At 49.3% G+C, this 22,918-nt stretch overlaps 1 protein-coding gene across 1 annotated transcript in view; it reads right to left on the reverse strand.

Moving 5' to 3' along the window:
- The window catches only part of LOC137674719 (syntaxin-binding protein 4-like), a 42,006-nt gene that overhangs the window by 10,344 nt on the left and 8,744 nt on the right, over positions 1-22,918 (reverse strand). Inside the window, exons 3-12 of the mRNA XM_068420352.1 lie at positions 18,459-18,554; positions 17,299-17,368; positions 16,224-16,298; positions 9,258-9,343; positions 8,480-8,600; positions 6,111-6,252; positions 5,812-5,918; positions 5,215-5,368; positions 3,506-3,578; positions 975-1,072 (exon numbers count right to left, since the gene is read on the reverse strand). Of these exons, the coding sequence (XP_068276453.1) occupies positions 975-1,072; positions 3,506-3,578; positions 5,215-5,368; positions 5,812-5,918; positions 6,111-6,252; positions 8,480-8,600; positions 9,258-9,343; positions 16,224-16,298; positions 17,299-17,368; positions 18,459-18,554 (1,022 nt within the window). The remainder of the gene's footprint in view (positions 1-974; positions 1,073-3,505; positions 3,579-5,214; positions 5,369-5,811; positions 5,919-6,110; positions 6,253-8,479; positions 8,601-9,257; positions 9,344-16,223; positions 16,299-17,298; positions 17,369-18,458; positions 18,555-22,918) is intronic.

Here is a 22,918-nt window from a genome sequence, read left to right on the forward strand (position 1 = left end):
CAAACTCGACTGAAGAGCTGAGACCCATTTTTTCTTTCCCAGACTCCTGGTAATAAATACAGTTTGGTGGCAAACTCTCATGCCTCTATCTCAAAAAAAACAGATTAATTAATTTTAGCACAAGTGGTGTGATGCTAATAAGGAAAGCAACGTCCTGAGCACCGCGGCTGGCTCTGCACTCCACATCGCCTGTGCTATCACTGTTCCTGACACAGCCTGGTCAGTATCCGAGAGAGGTGAAGGGGAATTAGGCTGGAGCAGGCTGCTCAGCAGAGGATGGTGTACGTGGAGATTAGAGCACTGATCATGCGCTGTAGCTTTATTCTGTGCAAACAGGCAGGCTGGTTCTCTTAGGCTGTTTCTATTAAGGCTTGCATTTTTTAATCTATAGAATCATAGAATGAATAACAGACTGGTTTGGGTTGGAAGGGACCTTAAAGCCCATCCAGTTCCACCCCCCTGCCACGGGCAGGGACACCTTCCACCAGACCAGGTTGCTCCAAGCCCCATCCAACCTGGCCTTGAACACTGCCAGGGAGGGGGCAGCCACAGCTTCTCTGGGCAACCTGGGCCAGGGTCTCACCACCCTCCCAGCAAAGAATTTCTTCCTAATATCTCATCTCAATCTCCCCTCTTTCAGTTTAAAACTGAAAAAAGTTTTAAAAGTTTTAAAAAAAAATGTTAATAGTTTAAAATCCCTCCAAAAAACAAGCAACACAGTGACCCCAATGCTAGTACCTGGCCCAGTCCTCACATGCCTGAGTGCGATGTTGCCGCAAGAATCAAAGCTGAAAGGCCTCGATCAGTTCTTTCACAGAACAGCAACACGAGGAGACCAGTCACGTGAGCTTTTTTTGTTTGCCAATAACGTGGCAGCTGGAAGCAAGGAGGTATCACACCAGTGGACTATTTCCTGCGTAGGGAAAGGATTGAGAGGAGACCTCGCCTGTGGGAGAGGGACCCCTTCCACTTACCAGTTCCAGTTTCCCATCCTTGAGCCTGATGTGGGGATCCAGCGCTACTTTTGGTTTGGTGCCCGAAGTTGCTTTATGATTAGATGCCGAAGTGGGTGCTGAAAAGCCAGAAATAAATGTTAATGGAAGAGCACTTGGGTAGGGGAAAGAGGTGCCTGCAAAGCAAAATTCAGAACTCTTGTTGTGTGAAATATAATATATGTGCAGCAGGCCAAAAATCGAAGACCAGGATTTACTAAATCCAATCCTGGAAGGCTCAACTAGGCCACCGTTGAAAAAAATCGTTACTGGGGCAAACCCTTACTGGAACTGGGCTTCTGCAAGGTTTAAAATGGGATGTTTCATCCAAGGCTTTAGGACTGAAAAAACAGCACTTTGGAAATTTCCAATCACAAGTTTTTGTGGAGTCTTGGGGTCTGTAGCTATGGTGATCTGTGGGGAAAAAAAAAGATCTGCCTGGATCTTGTCTTCTCTAATTGATTAAGCAAAACTGAAACCCAGCATTTTATAAAACGCAGCCTTGGCTTTCACAACACCCGTGGAAAGTGAATCGATGGATTAAAAGTCATGTGGAAAAAACCCCACTGCAAGACGTTTTCCCTCCACAAGACTGCAAAAAGCCTTTGAACCCTTTTCCCTCAGCTGGGCAGGCATTTTTTTTTGGGTAGAAGGAGCCACGTGCATTGTGGCTCAGGGAGCAATTTCTTTCGCCTGCCTGGGCTCTGATTAACATCCCAGGAAGCTCTGTCTTGCCAAGTAACACCGCTTCTCCTGAACCTCTCAGGCACTTCTTGCTGCACCCTCCTTGACCGTCGGGGCAGAGTCCAGGCACGAGGAGAAGGCAGCGAGAAGCAGCGGAGGTGCTGCCCAAGCGTAATCCTCCTAATCCAGGTATTCACCCGCTCTGCTAACGCCAGGAAGCAGCAAGAGGTAATAAATGGGTTTGCTGGATTGGCCACCAACACTTTACTCTCCAAGTTCAAGGGCAGAGCTGTTACCCTTCGATGCATGGCTAATCAGGATTAGCTCCACGTGGCTTTGCTGTCAGCTCTGGACCCAGAGATATTCAGGGCATCCATCAGGTACCCACAGAGATGCAGTCACTGGCCCAGGCTTCAAGCCTGGCCGCTGCTCTTTCAAAGCCAGTTCTCTGTTTTCATGGATGACAACACTGACACAAAGCCTCCTCAGCGTTTCACATTAAAAAACCGTGTGTAATATAATCCCCTCGCTAAGTCAGGAAGCGATGAGGTCATTGCTATTTGCTGGATTGCCTCCATGACCCAGGGCTTTGCTCCCCATCACCGGCAGCTCTGGCTGGTGGTGGCGGCCACCTAAAAGCCTACCTGAAATCAAGGCTGCAGGATGCTCAGGGCAGCGAGGACAGACCAAGGGCAGTCCCTGTCCCACGTCTCTGCAGTGCAGAGCACGGAAGGCGAAGGCTGAAGCCTGCTGAGCTTGCTCAAGGTGAGACAGGCATCCCCAGGAGCGGAGCACTGACGCACGGCCAGCCCCGCACCGTCTGTTCCCTGTCTCTCCCACTAATCCCAGGTACAGACTAAACACAGTTTACCTTGCAACGCTCACTCTTAGCCCTCCAGAGGGAAATTACAACACGGCACAGGGATTCACAAGCGGGGCTGCTGCCTTGGCAGCGCACAGGGAAGAGCTGTCTGACTTGTGGCCATGAGAATGACGGGCTGCGCTTGCCAGGGACTCTCTAGGGAAAGCCCAGCTTTTCCTCGGGGCAGGAGTCACCTTCATATATGGGGTATCTTGCTGGAGGTCATCTCCCTGCACACTGGATCATGGGGGTTCTTGAGGTTTCCTGCGATTCCTAAGGGACCTGTGGAGCTGCAGGGTGATGTAAGTTCACCCCCCTGTTGCTGCCATCTTGTTGGGTGGACAGAGTAGGTCTCTCCCACAAAAGTTAAGAGCTCAGTGCAGGACTCAGCATTGAGAGGAAACACAGGATGGAAAAGTAAGCAAAAAGGGTGTAGAGAAGTGTGACAATCCCATCTATAAGCAGTTTCCCAATCTGACCAAGTGAGGGCATCCTTAATGCCTGTACAATGCCCAGCGTTGCCGTGTACATTACAATTAGCGTTAAATGACTTTTTTTATCCTGTCCTCTCCGAGGATCACCCATTCGCATCAGAAGGGAACGCTGCCTGCAATGGGACCTGCTGGATGCAAGTCTGACACGATCTTTGCGTGTGGGCAGAGGTACTGCTGCGAATGAAACAGGCTGAGAATGGGAGAAGCTGTCTCCTATGAACACCTTGGTCCTCTGAAGGCCTTAGTAAAGAATTTTGCTACTATGGACAAACATGGACATAATTACTACCCGTTGAGTAAGCCAAGCTACTACCTTCCCTCTCTCCTGGTGGGCTGAGTCTCATTATCACACCATTAGATTCCACTATAGCAGTATAAACACTAATCAAAATTAATTTCTTCATTCTCAGCTCTGAGAAGCCAAGGTTGTGTTTGTCACCCACACAAAGAAAACAATCTAGCAGGTCTCTTACCTGAGACAGTAAGCTCTGGTGGGCAAATGTCTGATGACAAAGAAGGCACAGGAAAATTATTTTCATGTCTATTCTAGAAAAAGAAGACAAAACAGCAGACAATTGCTAAGCAGAACTTGTTGGTGTAAATAAAGAGCAGGAGACAGAGGAGTTCAAGAGAGAGCAAACCATCTGGTCCATGAAGAGCAAAGGTACCACCTACATCTGTGCAGATGGGCCAAAAGAGAGTCCAGGGGTTTCTCTGGGAGCACTTGGCACAGGCCCGTTCCTGAGCTATCTCTAAATCTCTGGTCACACACAGAAAACCGAGTTTGTTATTGCTGTAATTGAGAGCTGAGGATGAATTTGACCTTACATGCTTTCTCCATAGAGGTTCTCCCTAAAGCTCTGCATCCAATGCACCAGTGAGGTCCCAAGTCTGACTGCAGCTGGTTGTGTTACTTACCCAAAACATGTTATTATCACAGTGAGCAAAACAGGAAGCCAAAACCATTGCCCACCCTTTCTTAAGTGCCAAATCACACCTGAGAGCACAAGTAGGAGGGGAAAAATAGGATCACAGGGTAGGTATGTTGAGCAACACCAAGACATGCTTTCACAGCTGGGAACTTAGATGCAGAGAGGGGCACAGGACATACAGACAGGTAGCACAGGCACCTGAGCACGCTTTCCCTAATGTGGAAGCCTAAACCTCATTAAAAGTTCCATCTTTTAGCAGCAAAGTGAGGAAAGGAGGAATTTAATTCCGGCCAGCGATGTAATTTTATATAGGTGCATAACTTTACACAAGCACACCTTCTGCTGGGTGATGAAGGATCTAACTCTACTACTCAGCTCTATGTATATGGGCTAAGGTTGACATTCATAAACATGCCTCCAGCCTGGTACACCCAAAGGCAACATATATATGACATTCTTGCAAGTCCATGTCTCCACAGGGTCTGGAAAGAAAGACCTTTTGTGAATGATGCTTGTATGAAAGGAACATCCAGCTGGCCTTTTCTAAAGGAACTTTATGTGGAAGAGGGCAGAAGATACACCCGGCATTGCACCAGTCCAGGAGAGGAGCAACAAATGCACAGAATCCAGCCACAGACCTAAATTATCGTGAGGGTGGTGTGGTTAAATCTGGTCTCACCACACACAGCTCGAGCACTTGTCTCTGCAAACACAGCATGGAGCAAGGCTTCACAGGAAGAATGAGCCTGGGTTATCATTAGGCTGGTGAAGAACAGAAATGGGCTGCCTAGGAACGCTGACGGATTCATCCTCGTCAGAAGTCTTTAAGAACAAAGAGTTCTTCCTGCCTTTGGGTAGAAGGCTAGATCAAACCGACTCCTGAGATCCCTTCCAGCTCTATGACTGGTATTGAATGAGATGCAGGTTACTATCTGTAGAAGGGTTTTGTTTTTTTAAAACCTGAGACTTCTGAAACAGGTCTGAATGCAGGCCCTGGAGATGAAACTCCTCTCATTACCTCCACAGATCCTTTGCTGTCTCAAACCCAAGACAGAAGAAAGACAGAAGAAACAATATTTCAGATTTAAAATCTGAAATTCACAACCAATCCTTGGTTGTAAAACAAGGCTACATACATGAGCATTACAGACTTTCCACCATCCAGAAGGACTGTCATGGAGTCCCTAAAGAAGATCAAAGAAAGACCACAGGACCAATGTCTGTGGTCTTAGAGATGAACTTCAACCTACCTCTGGGGACCTCACATGGACCTTCATTCTGCAGGAACTCAGACCGTTTCCCACAGCCTTTGGAGGTGGCGCTGGGACATTGTTATGAACTGATGGTCCAGGATGTAACCGTCCCCTTCCAGGAATAAAGGCCACTTCTGTGTTTCCCTCTTGTCTTAAACAAACAACCAATACAGAACATTTTATTAACCAAAAAAAAAAAAAAAAAAAGCACAACTTAAAATTTGCAGAACTTCCATGCTTGTGGTTCTTTCTCTGGGAAAATCTCACTTAAGCCCACGTAGCCTGCACCACTGTAGGTGGATATCCACCACCTGAGTGGCTTGTTTGAACTTCAGTTCTGTTGCAGAACTCTGCTGGGCAGTGATAGGAGATATTCATGAGGACCAGAACATTGGGAAGGTCTGGATTATACTTCAGGATGATCCATGCATTCAAGATTTCCTTATATGATCACCTATCAGGACCATCTTGAAGCATCACTTAAGACTAATAATCCGTATGCTTCTTGAAGCCAAACATTGGCATGACATGAAGGGGTTTTGCTTAAGACTCAACAGCACCATGATGATGACAGGAAATATGTTACGTGCCTACCTGAATTTGGCTTTTGCAATTATTTTTCTGGCCTCTTCATATGTGCTGCCCACCAAAGAATCTTTATTGATAGCGATTAGTTGGTCACCAGGTCGAAGCCGACCATCCTAAACAAGGAAGGAGAAAGTCAGAGCATTGGGAAGGAATGCCTCTCTGCCCACAGCCTTCTCCCGTAACACAAATCCTCATTAGTCCATGCAATACATTCATCTATTCTTAGAAAAGCTGCTTCAGAACAGCTACAGCTTCTAGGAGAGGTCCCCATTGCAAAGTCACGGAGGGTCTCCGCACTGACTTACCTTGTAGCAGTCACCATCTGGCATAAGCTCTTGAACATAAATCATGGGACCATCAGGCCTGTTAGATCCACCACCGACAGTCAGCCCTAAGCCGGAGGATTTTGCTATAGAAATGCTCTGGATTCCTGAGTCAATGGAGTAGCTGCAAGGGAGAGACGTTAGCAGGTGACTCAAGGTGCTCTGGGTTATTTTCCCATGTCGCTGAACAAACCCTGCCTGGCTTTCTTAGTTTGCATGACCCTCCTAACTTCTCCCAACCTTTTCTGTCTCTGCATCTTCTACCCAAGCTTGGAAAGAGGAGGTGAGGACTCCTCTTTCTTACCAGCCATTGTTCAGCATTACGAAGATGCCTGGCTTGCATAATCTCAAATGCTGGGGAATACTCATTTGCATTTAGAAAATAGAGAAGAAACTAAAGGTTTAACGAGAATATGTTTGGCACTCCTGTTTTTTACAGCCAAAAGCATACAAAGGATCGATGTGGTTATTGTTCAGATCCAGTTAAATCACCAGACAGCAATTTACACATTGGTCAACTATTAAGCAGCCCTTAGGAAACACCAAAGTGAAGCTCGGGATAGACAGCTATGTCTTCACCAAGGTTTGGACTCAAAACCTTGCAAGAGGCCCTAAGAAATGAGCCCTTAAGCATCTTTATGGTGATACCCACCACACTGGGATTTACTGCTGGGGAGGGGGTACAGATGACCCGCCCAGTTAAGGATGTACTGCGAATGGAGCAGTGACAAGTTTGGACCCTACCCTCAAAGAGCTGCCTGCTAGTCAGGACCCAACAGGCCACCAAGACTGGGCCATGGCAGGCAGTGCATGGTGGGCAGCACTGCAACAGGGAGGTTTTGGGGAAGGATTCGGTGGGATCGAAGGGTCAGCAAGCCTCTTCGCCCTAATGGGATGGGTGCCACTGGCTTTTCTCTTTTTCAGGTTATTTCCACAGCAGCCACTCACCAAACAGCCCGCAGTTTCTGGTCCTCCTTGCGTTATCTGTTAACTTAAGATGCAGTGACAGCTGTGCATCCCGTGCCTCACAGTGACACCAGCACGCAACTGCCCCATGCTCCTCAGAAATGCCATCCCCAGTGGTCAGAGACTCCAGTGACAGAGCAGCCACATGCGTGAAAAGACCCGTGGCCCAAATTACATCTCTGCAGCTGACCACCAACGCTCAGCTGCAATCAGCAGTCCGTGAATTCAAACAGCTCATGCTGCTCCCAGGAGAAGACTATGGGGCCTGGCACCGGCATGGAGACAAGCAGAACATGGCACAGCCTGGCAGTGCTGCGCGAGGAGGCCACCAAACCAGGTCCCCTCTAGCCTCTATCGCAGCCTGGAGCATGTTAACAGCAGAGCAAGGAGGTCTAGTTTGTCCAAACCAGCTGCCAAGTAGCTGAGCTGGCCGCTCCTCTGTAAGGGTCTCTCACTCCATGCAAGCAGCTTAAACCTCTGGTGCCAAATATTTGTCCTCTGCAAATCCCTAATAAAGAGCTGGTATTTAACAAGAGGATTTACTGGTTCTGCAGTGAGGTCTGAGTCTCTTTACCAGCGACTTGGCTTGTTTACACTGGCAAAGAAAGGGAAGCTGCAAGCCCTGGGGACCAATGGTCCCAGTTCCACGACTGTTAACACCCTTCGAGCTGTCCCTCCCAAGAAGGGCAACCCCGAGCACCCTGGAGATGAGACTCCCCAGAAAAACAAGCTCTACCTGTCCAAACCTCTGACCCTGCGAAATATGAAAGGGACAGATGACCACATGAAAACACATGCTCCAGGACATGCTCTGGAGACAAAGGGATGCAGTGTCTGTAGCCAACCGCTGTTGACACCAAAGCGAAGGGCATCAGGAGTGTTTGCATGAAGAGGGCAGTGTTTGTGCTCTTGTTGCACGATGTCAGCATGCCAGAAGCAGGGCAATAGAAAACATGCTCCTGAAACACCTTCCAAAAGCACCACTGGCCTCACAGAAACATGGTTTCTCATGACGTGGTTTATAAAGGGGATGTGCAGGGTCCTCTCAGCAGTCTGTCAGCCACAGCTTCTCCCCAGTTGTATTGTTAACCATATTGTAAACATATTGACTGCCTCAACAGGGAAGCTTTTCAGCTCTTGGGCACAGAGTTCCCAGAAACAGTCAAGATGCCACCATGACATGGACTTCTAGAAGATGCTGTGGTCTCCTAACCACGGCGGTCACACAATGGTATAGAATATGTAAGGGTGAACATGGCAATTCTTCAAACACTGGAAGTATTTACTGGATCTACCCCTAAGACAGCGTTAGACCTTGGGTGATGTGTTCACGACTGACCAAGGGACAGGCTTTGTGGGGCCAGCCCTGCGTGACCCGTACGTACTGTGCATGAGGGGCGTGCGCCAGGTTTCCGATGAAGGGGCCGTGGGAATTGGCAGGGCTCAGCAGCAGTGGGCTCTGCGAGCGCGAGGAGGAGCCCGATGATGTACTTTCCAGGTATCGACCTGAACAGCAAAGTCAGAGTCAGTCCAGGGCACGCAAATACTCCAGCATCACCCTCCTCCCCTGCTCTGCCACTGAGAGCTGACACCATTTTCCTAGCTTTTAGGGGAAAACCACATGGTAGTTAAAGACATATATCATGGAGAGGAAGCATTCAGCCTGCTCAGCACAATTCCAGTGTGGGATTGTCACCCCTCTGCCAGCCCAACATACCTCTGCCACAGGGGAAGGGTTGGCAGCCTTCTGATGGGATGCCAAGCCAGAGGGACAGCTTCTTTCCCCATGCACACATGATTTGATGCACTGGCACATGGTTTAGGTTGACCTTGTTGCATCTCACTAAACATTTCCCACTTGCAAATAAAAAATAATGATCATTGAATGAACGATTGCTGAAATGCTTTGAAATCCATAGTAGAAAGCTGCACCTGCAGAGATGGGTATTGCTGGGGTTACCTGCCCAGCACATCAGTTAAGCAGTCTTCATGCTCTGCACCCAGGGACCCACTAAGACTGAGCAGGACCTCTCTTCCTTCAGACCCCTACCCAAACACCTACACAAATCAAATCTTCTTCAAAATAACACTGGGATAAAGAAAACTCTTTCAGCAGACAGATGGGCTTTTGGTTGCCCCCCAAAGGTGTGCTGAGCTACTCACTGCCGCCGTGCAGGACCGGCGAGCTCCGCGATGAGCCAGTATTGCTCTGGGAGCCAAACTTCTCCAGCAGCTCAGAGAACTCTCTCCTGGAAAGAAAAACACAGTATAGTCAGCTGCTGCTCAAAACTCTTCCCCACCCGATTACAGGACAACGGTGCCTCTGATGGCAGCAAGTTACTACCAAGTCTATAAGGCTGACACCCTCCAGCACTGGGGAGCAGACAGTTCTCATGTAAAAGGGTATAACCCCCGTGGTTTCAAGAGGCTGTGTGAACCTCTTGAGGTCAATAATCAATCTCATGGCAGTGCAGCTTTCCTGTGATGGGCTGGAGCTTTGGCGTGCTCCTTCCCTGCCCTGGAGAGCATTCAGGGTGAACACAGGCAAGAGGGGCTGGGAAGAGCTGTATGGATAGGCACTGGTGCTGGGGACTGTCCTTCCTGAGAGAGGGTGGGTGAACACAGGAGCCCTGCCCTGCACCCTGCCACATCGACCTTCCTGGGAAGCAGCTGGAATAATTTCACCCCCAGCTATAAGGCTCAGAAGTTTTGCTAACACACCACACAAATTAAAGAGACTGTCAGAAGGAGCTGTAACTATGCAAACATAAAACAAAAACGCTTGGCCTGTTTGTGACTCCTTCCAGAATAGTTAAATGCAGATTATTCTCTGTTTTTTCTCCTCCTTTCCTAGGCAGGAAGCAGTTCCTGCTAGTTCTTGCTGGGGTGAAGATGGGAGATGGCTTCTGGAGCAGATGCAAAAGAAGCAGCCCCCTCTCTGAATCCATCCATGGTGATATCCTCCATGAACATCGCAGGATAAACTCTTGGAGCTTAAGACCTTAACAATTACTGCACTTGTAAAACGTGCTGGGACAGTGCAGGTTTCTGTACTCTTCCCAGCAGCTCACGGCTGAAGATGCTGACCCAGCGGGCATGTGCTAAATTGACAGGTATCGAGATCAGAAGGGCTTGTCAGGGAATTCAAGAACAGGGAGGAATGGCAGCCCACAAACATTTAGCATGATCCCTCTGCCTTGAGGTAACCTCCCTGCTTCCTACATCACCTGCCTACAAAGCAGTCTCACCCACAACACCCCCCAGAAAGCTAGCTTGGTGCCCAAGTGCCTTCATTAATGCTTTGCTTCCAGGTCAAGTTTGACCACCACATAACTACCCAAGTGTGTTGAGTCCTTGATGAGCTGTAACTACTTGTACACAACAGCTGAATTGCTTCATGACCTTCCTTTTCCCAAGAGTAACATGTCACATTTTTAAACCCCATTAAGAACCACCATTAACCACTTTTACCAGCTCCTGCATCGTTTCTGTAACCCTTCTTTGAGCTGCCATGAGCCTCTCGCATCCTTTTGAATGAGGAGGCACAGAAAGGGGCTGCCATGTTCAAGCATCAGCCTCCTGTGCCCGTCCCTGCCACACTGGCTCGTTGGGCAACACGGCTCCCAGGAGTGTGCTGTCCCTCTATGACTCTGCAGCCATCTCACTTCATAACCCAACATTTCTAGATCAATCCAACCTTGTGGCAGAGAGAAGAGCCTCAAGGATGACTAATTTCTTACAGATGTCATGAAATAAGCAGCCAGGCAATGGGGAGAGACCCTGAAAGTGTTGTTTCTGTGGCCACAGTAACCACATTAGATGCCCACTTTGAAGGCATGAAGGAATCCCCATGGAAAAGTGCCTTCTTGATGCTCTAGCCCCAGGAAAAGCCTGGTTATGAGTGACTAGCCCTCACACTAGACAGTCAGACAAGCTCAAGACATAAATGTGTAGGAAACCAGCCACAGCAAAGTTTCCTCAGTGAGGAGACTCCTCTTACACACAAGCAGACGTTGTGTCATCTGCGTACTTTACCGGGACAGATGTTATATATTATTGGCTAGATTAGAGTCAACAATATTAAATGATGAATGAATCATCAGCTCCTGAGGTTCCTACTGGAAATGCTCTCAGTAATTTACATCTTCCCAGTAACAAGCAGCTCATTAACAAACTTCAAAGACCAGTGCCTGCCTTATCTAATATTGCCATCAAATGTATATGTTATTCATTCCATTTAATGCTAATGGTAAATCCAAATGTCACACAATACTTAGTGGAATGCCTTGGTGAATCCCAATACTTTGCATCAACGCTATTGTCTTTATGAACTAAACCCATGACCTTAAAAAAAAAAAAAGACTACTACTTTGTTCAAACCCCACCTTCCACAAAACTGTTCGAACAAGGAGTTCCACAGCGTTAGACACTGAAATAGGTGTAAAAACACTGAGAAAGCGGGAGGACAACTCAGACCCTATAGCAGTAGGACAGCTGTTTGCTGTTCTGTGGTTCCCCAGGTTAAGCGTAGGATGGATCTCACCTTAGCAGAATTTTTCCAACTTTCCAGAAAAACCTTTGTATTTCTCTAGGTGATTCACACTCCCATTCCACTGGTAGCTCAGGCAGTGATGGACTCATCTCCCCATGGCCTATTGCAATGGCAGGTCTAACAGGCTGGAAGCTAACGTATTATTTCCAGTGGTTACCGTGCCATCAGCAGCAGGGTTTTTGTTTGGGGCTGGGTGTTTCCGTGGCCATCTATTGTTACATTTTTCCTCAGATAATAATCCATCAGAGCACAGAACAGGTTATGAACTTAAAACAAAGGCTAAAAACTCTTAGTCAATGCAAATGCAACTAGTTGGGCAGCTCTTATGCTCTTTAAACCCTGCTAAACACCACAAACCCAATCTCCAATCCATGCTGTCGAGCTCTGTTATAAGCAAGGGCACGTATGACTTGATCATTCTTTGTTGTTGTTTATTTCATGTCGTTAAGTTCATCCACAAAGGAGTATTTATCATTATATGCTCAGGAGCCAGAACAACGAGCTCCGAGCCCAGGGTTGCTTTGCACACCCGGGTCCAGCCCAGCCCTTTGCTGTGGGGACAGTGTGACTAAATGCTCTGTCACAGGCGACTGTCCCGGCTCCTGCTTTGTTGGTCACTACAGCAAGCCCTTGGTTCCACCAAGGACATCATAAACACATGACTAACTCGAAGCACACGCTTATCCCAGCAGCAAGCAACACACTTTCTGGTGTCAATCTACCGAGAATTAATTTTGTGCTCAGTGCTGTATTTGAAGGAATTTGCGAGCGGGCAGACGATGCCCAAACGTTGCCGATTAATGAACAAATATGCTGAAAGAATGCCACCAGGTCTTGCTTTGTGCTTTCAGACTCTAAGAGACTTCAGAAGATGTCTTTAATATTTAAAATTTGACCCCTACTAAAACATTTTGAGTTGTCAGGTGTCTGCAGGGCTAAAATGCCCAGCTTTATTTAAAAAAAAAAAATTGTGGGATTGTATTAGGTGGAAAGTTCATTTTAATGATCCCTTCTCCAGCTCTTTTTCATTAAGATACAGACATTTGAGGTCTGGAGGATCCCTGTGACAGAGTTTGGACCCACACAGCCTTCAGCCAGCCCCATGGCGTGGAGCAGGATAACGGGGTTTGCCAGCAGCAGCCAGCTGTAGGCTGACTCTGCTACAGATTAAGCAGCTGGGGGTCAATCTTCCTGCAGAATATTGTTGGTTTATCTCGTAATACCTTTTCATCCTGCCTTTTTGTTCTTGGGAGAACAAAGGGTGAATCCTACATCAACGTTACATGAGAGCACAGCGTCTGGAAACCGCAGCTGGGGGAGAAAGAAGAGCCTGGGACACCAGATAAATTAATAGCTTGTCTCAAAAAAACGAAAGCCTGCAGGTCAGTGGGAACCACGAACCCGAAGCACTACAAAAGCATCACAAAAGCAGATTTTCTCGTGCCCAGGCTGCATCAGCCGCAGCATTTCTGCCGGCTCTGCTGGGCAGCACATCGCGCCGCTGCTGGGCTTTGCTTCTCCATCCGTGCCGGGGAAGCGGTGACACGCACAGGCGCATCTCGGCTGCCGTGTGAAAGGATGTGTGCTGTTCCCCAGTGACCCTGGGACACCCCAGGCTTGCAGGATCCAACCCCAGCACTGCCTTCCAGCTTAGCACCAAGCGGCTGAGCTGCTGCTGTCACACAGAGCTCACAGGAAAAAAGGGATGACGTTGGGCACGGACTCCAGCCTCTCTGCTGATTCCTGGCTGTTCATTGATGTTGGTCATGCGGTTGCAGAAAAGCAGACTGCTTTCCTTCCTGGTTCTTGTGCAAGCCCTGTTAGTACAGTAACCCATTTTCACCGAGATGACTGTGCCTCTCACGCGGAGATGCAATGTATTTAGCATTTTATCATGCGAGCACTGGGTGCAGCAGAACAGGCTTTCTCACGGTGATAAACCTGAAAGACCAGGATGATATCTGTGCAACGCAGAGGAACAAGGAATTATTGTAGCTTTCAGGTTGAGAATGAATAAACAATAGTTATGCCTATGCAATAAAGTTATCCTCATTAGCTAAAGATGAGCACAGATGAAAATCAGATCCAACTGTCAACCAAACCCAGCGTGTCCAGCTCTAAATCTGAATTTTCTGCTTTAAGCCTCAGCATTACTGCTGCTCTCTGCAGCACGTCTGATGCGACAGGCTGAAAACATGCATCTTATCCACGCCAGGGCTGAGTTCCATTAAGAGCACAGGTAATTTGGGCTTATAATTAACTCCAGGGACAAATAATAGCGTTTATGAGTCAAATTCACCCGAGGACAACCACAACAAAATGCTGCTCAGCTGAGTCATTGGGAAAATTGGCAGGCGGGTTGAATCGCCTTCCAAACCCAGAGCTGTTATGTTTCCTTGAGCGCTCAGGGCTTATGAAGACGACTTGCCTGCGAGTATCTGTGAATACTCTGAATTACCCTCCTCCCCGTGTCAATCCTTCGGCTTTCATGTCTCGTGAGCCACTTTGCTGGGCAGTGGGAAGGTGCAGGGCTGTCCTCAACGCATGGGAGTTCACGGCGCAGCGGCTCCGTGGGTATCACCTCCGGAGCTGAGAGTCCCTGGGAAGTCAGAGAGCCCATCGCAGCCCAGAGGGCTCAAGGACAGGCTTAAAAACTAATAGGGCAACGATAAAATAAAGACAAAACTAAGGAAAAAAAAAAAGTAGAAAGCAGGAAAATCCTTCCCCCATTACCACAGCCCTTAATCCTGGAGATATGTATTCGTGTATTAAACAGTTTGCGAGATGATTATGTAAGTGAAATCTCTGCAAATCTTTAAAAAAAAAAAAAAACAAACCCCAACTGATTACTTCCCCACTCTCCTACAGACTAACCTTTTGCAGATTTAACAGATAACCAACAGCAAACGGAGGCCAAATAAATTGCTTAAAGTTTCCTTGTCTCCCTCGGTTGGTTTACAAGCAGCTCATCCACAGGGCGACTGGGGACTGCTGACAGATGCGTGAAGGAGCTGGAGCTGCCGACAAAGCCACGCGTGTGTGTGTATATTTTAAGAAACATCTGCTGCAATTTACGCTATTAGGAGGCACATCGAGATGCCTGAACAGCTTGGAACAGATCAGCATGGGTGAAGGCAGAAAACCTGCTTGGGGGGCTCTGGCTGAGAAATAAAGCGTTTCCCTGAGCAAACCCTGCTGCTGCTGGGCGTGGGGAGCTGCTCAGCTCCAGGAATCCAACCCTCCTGCTGGGGACCAGCCCTGGCAACAGCCACCCCAAGAGGGGACATCACGAGATGCCCACTGCCCCTTCCACCCCGAAGGCAGCACAGGGGACCGTTGCGGCACACAGGTGCATCCTTACTCAGACCAAAAGAGGGTCAAAATCCCGAGTCTAGCTCTGGTGACCTGCTCGCTTCACCCAGTGCATCCTCAGCAGCTGCTGAAGGACTTGCAGTTAATGTAATAATTTGAGAAGTTATTTTCACCGGAAGAGCGGAATAGAGGTAGGTAAAAGCAGTCTGTCATCAATAGCAAATAATTCTTCTGCCAGAATATTACTGTGTGAAAATTAGGCTCGTCCCTGTCATTACAGCACTCTCACTGCTCTGCTAAGGCAGTAACACTCCACAGCTGCTGATGGATAAGGAAAGAAACCCTCATCTCTGACGCTAACGGGATGCGGGTACGTTGAGCAAACAACTCTCTGATCTTCAGCCACCCACGCGCAGTGCAAAGCCTCGGCGCCACCAGCCTGCCTGCCCACCACCGCGCTCTGCCTACACCCACTCTCCTTTCCGTGATTCCTGGTGCACCTCAAGTTTACAGACCTGTGGTTCAATTCAACAGCGAGAGGATGCTCCAGCACATTGCACCAGATCTCCCAGGGGATGCAAGCAAAGGACCCCACTAATCCCTTACCTTGGTTTCCACAACCCTGCCCTCTCTCATGACACCATCATTGTCCCACACTGCTTAAATCCAGCCAACACACAACTGAACTCTTTCCTTCTCCTTTTGAATCCTCCAAGCCTCTCTAGAGAGACCAAGGGTTTCCAGGGAGCGGCAAGGGGAGAGGTTTCAGGGAGAAGATGCTCGTCCTCCCTGAGAAGGAGGAATCCTCTGGGGAAGGAAGACCTTAACACGTCTAGCTGGAAAGGGAAGGGAAGATCCTGCTGTCCCTGTCCATCTTCATCCACAGCTCTGTGCAGGACGTGATAAGCCATGGGCAGCTCAGCACCACACAGCAGAGCTGAAGGAGCCCATGCCACCCTACAGCCCAGGCTGGAGCTGCCCTGGTCCTCACTGAGGAAACACCTGCAGAAATCTGCTCAATGCTGGGATGCCCCACAGACCCAGCACAGTCTGGGCTGGAGCCAGGTCTGCAGCTGGGAGCCACCAGCTTTGCTTCCCTTCCCATTACAGCTCCAGCACGTTCCCACCAGTGTACAGTTATCAAAGACCCTTGGCCACCTCCATCTTCACCGTGGGCTTTGAGCCTGGTTAGCTCAAAGGCAGTCCAGCTATGGTGCCAACGAGTGGCACGATCCCCCTTCCTGGCGCGAGATGACACCGCTTACCTGGCATCATCATCACGGGCTATAAGAAGGTGCATGTGACCGGTGGCCGACGCTGTCCTCAGGATGTCCACAGCCCTGTGAGACAAAGACCGCAACATGTCAACGCCAGCTCACAGTGGTGCTCCACAGAGCTCACCCAGCCACAGCAAACTGGGCAGAGACCCATGGCCTGGGCAAACCCCATCAGCAACCAGGTGACCTTTTTCGGCTGGATGCCTGTGGAACACCCCTGTTCCCTGCCCTGGCAGCGGGGCTGGAGGGCAGTCAAATCACAGCCTGATTTTCCCACTTCTGCAATAAATTAAAGTCCCCGATAACAAAGCAGACCCAGAAGATGCACGTGGTGGTGAGCAAATACCTCCCAGCACATCTCCTCCCTCGGGACGCTGCCATCACAGGGACGGCCGCTTTCTGGTTCAAAACACATGGGAGTCAGGGCACTGTGCTGGGGGCCAGATACAGCCTCCCTGCAGCTGCAGAGACATCCTTGGGGACTTCCTTCATCAAACCCAGCTGCTCTGGGGGTTTGGGAGCAGGAGAAGCTCCTCGTGCTGCTTCCCAAGCGTCTCTCCAGCCTAAGCACACCACACAGAAGTGCAAGGCAGCAGCAGGCTAGCATCACGTTCAGTGGAAAAGAGGTGCCCCAAAAGTGCTGTAACTCCACCGGACCAGTTCGTTATTTTCTTGGCAGGGAGTTGAGGGGCTGAATGCGGCTCTGGAGGGAACCTCCCCGGGAGAGCAGCTCTGTCAGGCTTAAGCACAGGGTAATCTGTGCTGGGAGCTGCAGGGCTTGCTGGGAGCCACAGCAGATGGGTTGGGGGTGCCAGGAGCTGTTAAAAAACCCCAGTATTTGGGGGAAATGTCTGAATATCTCACAAATACCATTTGGGTTCACTGGTCTATATAGAAACTTTTAGTTCGATAATTCCCATGGTGGCTCTCGGGAGAAGCACGGCTGTGTCACAGCGCAGGCGACGCGAGGCCCCAGCGTCCTCCCTGCAACCTGCAGCCTAAACTGCTTCACAGAATTATACAAAAGCAACAGAAACACAACATTTTTGTTCAGATATGGTACCTCTCGCTTGTAACCCCGATTAGGGAATCTCCATTGACCTCCAGGATCTGGTCTCCTGGCTGCAGGCGCCCTAGAAAAGAAAACTAATGGGTAGAAACTGCAGAAAATACAGCTTGAAGGGACTGGGAGAGGTTGGGCAGTTCCTCCCTTTGCCCAGAGACAGGATGAAATATGCAGAGGTCGTTCCCAAGATGCTCATCCAACTTGTTTTTCAAGACATCCGTCCATACATGAAGTTTCTGCAACCTCCCTGAACAACCTGTGCCAACGTCACAGCACTTCCTCCGCTGTAGGAAGTTACGAAAGTAAATACCAAAAAATGCAATAAAGCTTTTACTTAATTCAGTTTGAGGTCAGGTAGAAAACCATGAGTGGCACCTCCACCTGTTCTGGATTTATTTTTCTTTCACAGAATCAATCAGGTTGGAAGAGCCCTCTGGGATCATCGCATCCAACCGTGGCCCTGACACCACCATGGCAACTAGACCAGGGCACTAAGTGCCATGTCCAGTCTTTTCTTAAACCCCTCCAGAGATGGTGACTCCACCACCTCCCTGGGCAGCCCCTTCCAGTGGCTAATGACCCTTGCTGAGAAGAAATGCTTCCTAATGTCCAACCTGAACCTCCCCTGGCCAAGCTTGAGGCTGTGTCCTCTTGTCCTATCGCTGGTTGCCCGGGAGAAGAGGCCGACTTTATTTGATGGAAAAACTGTGTTGTAACATTTGTGGAAGAAAAAAAAAAAATGCTTTCTGGCTTAAGTTATGAAAGGTGAACTCTGCAGAGCCCTGCCTGACACCTGCTTGTTCAAAGACACTCAGAATGAAATCAGTGGCCTAGAGTAGAGCTGAATTTGCAAAAGGATCGCCAGTCATTTTGGGGCTACAGGCATGTGGCAAAGGACAGGCAGCAAAGTGAAGTGTTTTGTGGGGCAGAGATGGATCTTGCTCTAAAGACACAAAGCAATGATATATGTGCTGTAGGAGCCAAGACAAGGCTGCCGTCAGGTGTTACAATGGTTGCCACAGTAAAAAAGTACCCCCCACTGCTGGAAAATCTGGGAAGAAGCACCTGAAATGTCTAATAAGGCAACGTATAAAATAAATACACTGGATTTTGGCTTTTCTTGGGCTTTGTGGTACTCCACACCATGTTTAACTCACCGTCCGCGTAAGCAACACCCCCTGGAAGGATCCTCTTGACATAAACTCCATATTCTTCTCCGGTGAGTTCCTTGATGCCACCAATTACCTTAATACCTGTAGGAAAAGAAGCGCGCATGAGACAAAGGCAGAAGAATCACAGTTTCCATAGGCCATCTCAGGGGGATGCAGCCTCAGGTACAGCTCCCAGGCCCCCCAGCACCGCCTGACACCCCTGTTAAAAACCATTTGTGGAAAGCCCCGTGTATCCCCTGCACGACACAAGCAGCAGCAGAAGCAAGAGGATGACGGTTGGACTTGATGATCTTGGAGGTCCTTTCCAACCAAAACGATTCTATGATTCTGTTCTATGATACAGCCACTGACACACGACAAAGGCTGAAGGCATCTGATAGGACCTGCTCAGAGCAAGAGCTGTGGAGACAAAGCTTCTGAGAGAGGCATAGGCAAGGAGCAACCACCTTCCCCAACCCAAAAGTTCACCACTGATGGGAAAGTGTCTGATTCTACTGTGGATGCCTCAGCTTGTGCTCGTGTTTCTGATAAAACTTGTCATAGGAAACACTACTGGAGACAAGTGTTGCCCCCAGGAGACACCCTTTGAGGTGCAACATCTGGACAAACCCCACATTCAACAGAGCAGTGAGAACATCCCTGCTGCAAGCTTGCCTGCCTGCCAGGCTTCAGCAGCATCTCCACCACAGCCTTTGGACCTGCCACCGATGGCAGAGCTGCACATCAGGAGCAGCCACTTTTTGTCGGTGTTTGGACCCAGGAGGAGCAGCCCAGAGGCAGAAGCCAGGGCGCAGAGACGACCTTTGGTGGGGCTCTGAACCCCCCCATAGCAGCACCTTGGCAAAGGGCTCCGGCGCTGCACGGCCACCTCTCCAGCCACGGGACCTTTCCCCGCTGGCGTGCGTAAGCTGGCTGGCAGGAAAAGGCCCAAGAGACTTATTTGTCTGGGGCTCGTTAAGTCCTGCTTTGAAGATCCATACTGTGGACAGAAGGATTAAAAAGCCCAGCTTTAATTAACAAATCCCTCCCGAGAGCTGCCGGTCAGGCATTTTGCTGCTCTGGGCAGGAGGGCACGCTGGGGACAGGCAGCACCGCAGAGAGGGACACTGTCAGCGTGAAGCAAACTTCATCCTCTGGCTGCTGCCCCCGGGTGATGAGCTGCTCCGAGCCTTGGCGGGGTCCTGGGGTGCACAAAGTGACTCCCTCCAGGGGAACAGAGCACGGCTTCTTCCCCAAAACATGAGACCCCTTTCTGAAATGAGCAGCAGGGAAGGGGGGTGGACCCTGGATTGGGATTACTCAGGACAAGGGCACTATTTCCATCCCTAGTTCCTTTCCCTTTATACCCCAAGTTCTGCTCTAAGGACCCTCAGTTTTCAGCTACCTCTAGGGAAAGACACAGAATCACAGAATCGATCAGGTTGGAAGAGCCCTCTGGGATCATCGAGTCCAACCATTGCCCTGACACCACCATGGCAACTAGACCAGGGCACTAAGTGCCATGTCCAGTCTTTTCTTAAACCCCTCCAGAGATGGTGACTCCACCACCTCCCTGGGCAGCCCCTTCCAATGGCTAATGACCCTTGCTGAGAAGAAATGCTTCCTAATGTCCAACCTGACCCTCCCCTGGCAAAAGAGAGAGACTTGAGAGACCTCATCTCTCAAGTCACCTCACATTAAAATTGGGATTAAACACACATTTCTCACAATTTTTCATTTCATTCCCATATGCACCAACTGCTGCTTCTCCCAAGCCCAAAACCCCAGCCCCATCCAAATGCTGGAGTTTGCTCCCTGGGCTCGATGCATTAAACTTCACATCCCCCACGTGTCTGTTTTACCGATGGCAGTGGGAACTCGTGGCAAAACACCTCAGGAAAAGGCACCAATGTTGTTCTCCATTGCATTTTTTAAAGAAATTCACTAAAATTGGAAATAATGCCCAAAAGAAGTATCTCCAAGCGGCACGAGCCTCACCAAGGCATGGGGACAGGTCAGGTGCCTGTGGACCCGAGCAGGGAAGAGATGCTGCAGCCCCAAAGCCTGCTGACAGAAGGGGAAACCTGCTCATCACCGAAGATGCTCAGCTGGAAAGCTTCTTGGATCCTAACCGGGCTGGGGTGGCTGCTGGTGGCCTTTGCCACTGGCTGGCAGAGAGACCCTGGAGAGCTGGCTTACACTTGGGGTGGGTTTGGGGGACCCCTGGCATGGGGGGGGCCTGCGGAAGAAAAGCCCCATTGGTTCCCCTGGATGGGGAGGACACTGGAAGTCTGGCTTAAGCCAAGGTGATGACTCAAGAAGTTGTCTTATGTCTTTCTTCACACCAGAACATGAAATAATTAGGAATGATAAAATGCATTACACAAATCATGTAAAAATCTGCATCTCAGAAGAGGCGCAGCTGTAGCATCGCCCAGCAGCCCAACAGGACCTGCTTGTGACGGGCTCCTCTGCCGAGGTATCGAATCAATAATGACTCATTTCCCTTTTGTGTCCCCAAATCAATTGTAATAATGGCTTAATATAGCTGAAGTATCTACAAATCCTCCTTTATCCCCAACGATGTCAGGAGAAAATCCGATCTTGTTATTAAAATCAGTGATTACTCCGAGTATCGCTCACAGACACACTCAAACTTGGACCAGGGGGAGGAAAAAACCCCTGATTTTTAACTCCCTTGTTGGCAAACCAGCTGGGTGCTGCCAGGCTCTGCCCACGCTGCCCTCCCACCCATCGCCTTGCCGTGGGGATACTGCGGGTGCTGGTCCTGACCCACGGAGGGATGCACCGGAGAGTCCCCATTGGGGTGAGGAGGAGGAGGAAGGGCTCACCCCTGCCAGGGCTCGGACCAAGCCAGGACAGATTGCAACAAACCCAAATCATCAAAGATTGTGGTGGTCGCATTCCTGGGAGTCTTCATATTTTATAAACACTTATTTCAATCAAATTTATATTTGGGCCTCAGCGTAGGTAAATAACGGCTCTTTAATTACCACAGCGTCAAAGTCCTGGTATAATGCTCATTAAGTCATACTTAGGGCCAGATTATCTAGCCTATTTTGGATCCCTCTATTTAATCTTTCCTCTCTGGCAAAAGTCCTGGAGCTGATGCCCGTGGTCCTGGTATTTTCCTTTTTGCAGAATAACTGTTTACAGGGAAACTCCAGGTGGACATACAGGTTAGACTGACCCAGACACCATTTTCTTTAGGTTCTTAGCGATTCCATAAATTTCTTCAAGACCTTTGAGCTTCTCTGGTGCATCTAATCCTGCTCCCACTAATGCCAGTGTTGCAGTTCTCAACTTCTCAGGCTATAATCTCACCTGCTGCCGGCTCCCTATAGCACAGGTCAAGGGGCGTCCTGGCTAATCTGGTTGTTTAGCCCAACTGTAATCATCTCCGGCACATCCCGACCCCACCGGTCACCACGCTGCTCTCCTGGGAGTCTGCACGGAGAGAGGCCGCCCACTTTGCACCTAAGCTAGCAATGTTCAGTTACATTTCCCTTAATCCCTCTGTTGATCTCACAGTCCTGGCCAGCTTCTTCTGTCTGGAGGAAGGGACACATTGGAGGTGAATGACTCACTGCCCTGTTCTAAGGAGATGAAGGTCAAGACAATGGGATCTCGGTGTTTCTGAGAAATGCTTCTTAATCAGCACTTCCCTTTGATGGCTATTCTTTAATTCAAAGTTCAGGTTTTAGGAGCTGCCAGGTAACCCCTTTGAACTTCTGCTGAGGTTCACAGGTAGGTTTCCACCTAAAGCCACAGAGCAACAGACCTGGGGCCAAACGCTGACCTGCCATGCCAGCACTGAGTGGGCTGATGCTACTCTAGAGAAACTCAGCTGGAATAACATCCGCATCTGAACATAAGAAACTCACGGAGGAAGCTTTTTATCCCCAAAAACCATTCTGAGCAGCTACACCTATGGCAGACACGGGGCTCCTGCAGGCACCGCGTGGTCCTCAGCAGAGGGGGTTGATTTCTGGAGGACGATAGCTTGTCTTGGGTGTTTCAAGCCTCACAAGAGTGGGTGAAGAAAGCTGATGATGGCATTAGAAAATCCACATTGTTATACCTTCCTGCAGCACATCACAAGACCCTGTGGAGGGTCTGCAAGACCCTCTGGCCACAGACTGGGGGAAAGGAGGAGTGTTGGGACCCAGCAAAGTGGCTCGCAGTGGGCTGCAACATTGGTGCACTTCTTCCAGAGGTCAGCAACGGCCCAGTTGGGCTTTTCTGGGTCTCCTCCTTTAACGAGCTAATCTAACCCAACAGCTAAAATCCCATTAACTCAACCAAATCCACCTCTGGAGATTAAAATATCATATTCACCAAGCAAAGGCATTTCTCTGAGCTCCCATGAACCTTGTGAACAGAAGGCTGAGGGAAGAGTCAGCAAAGCTGTTCCTCCACGGCGGAAAGCCCCGATACCCAAGAGC

The sequence above is a fragment of the Nyctibius grandis genome, chromosome 30, assembly GCF_013368605.1.
Source record: "Nyctibius grandis isolate bNycGra1 chromosome 30, bNycGra1.pri, whole genome shotgun sequence".
NCBI classification, from domain to species: Eukaryota; Metazoa; Chordata; class Aves; order Nyctibiiformes; family Nyctibiidae; genus Nyctibius; species Nyctibius grandis.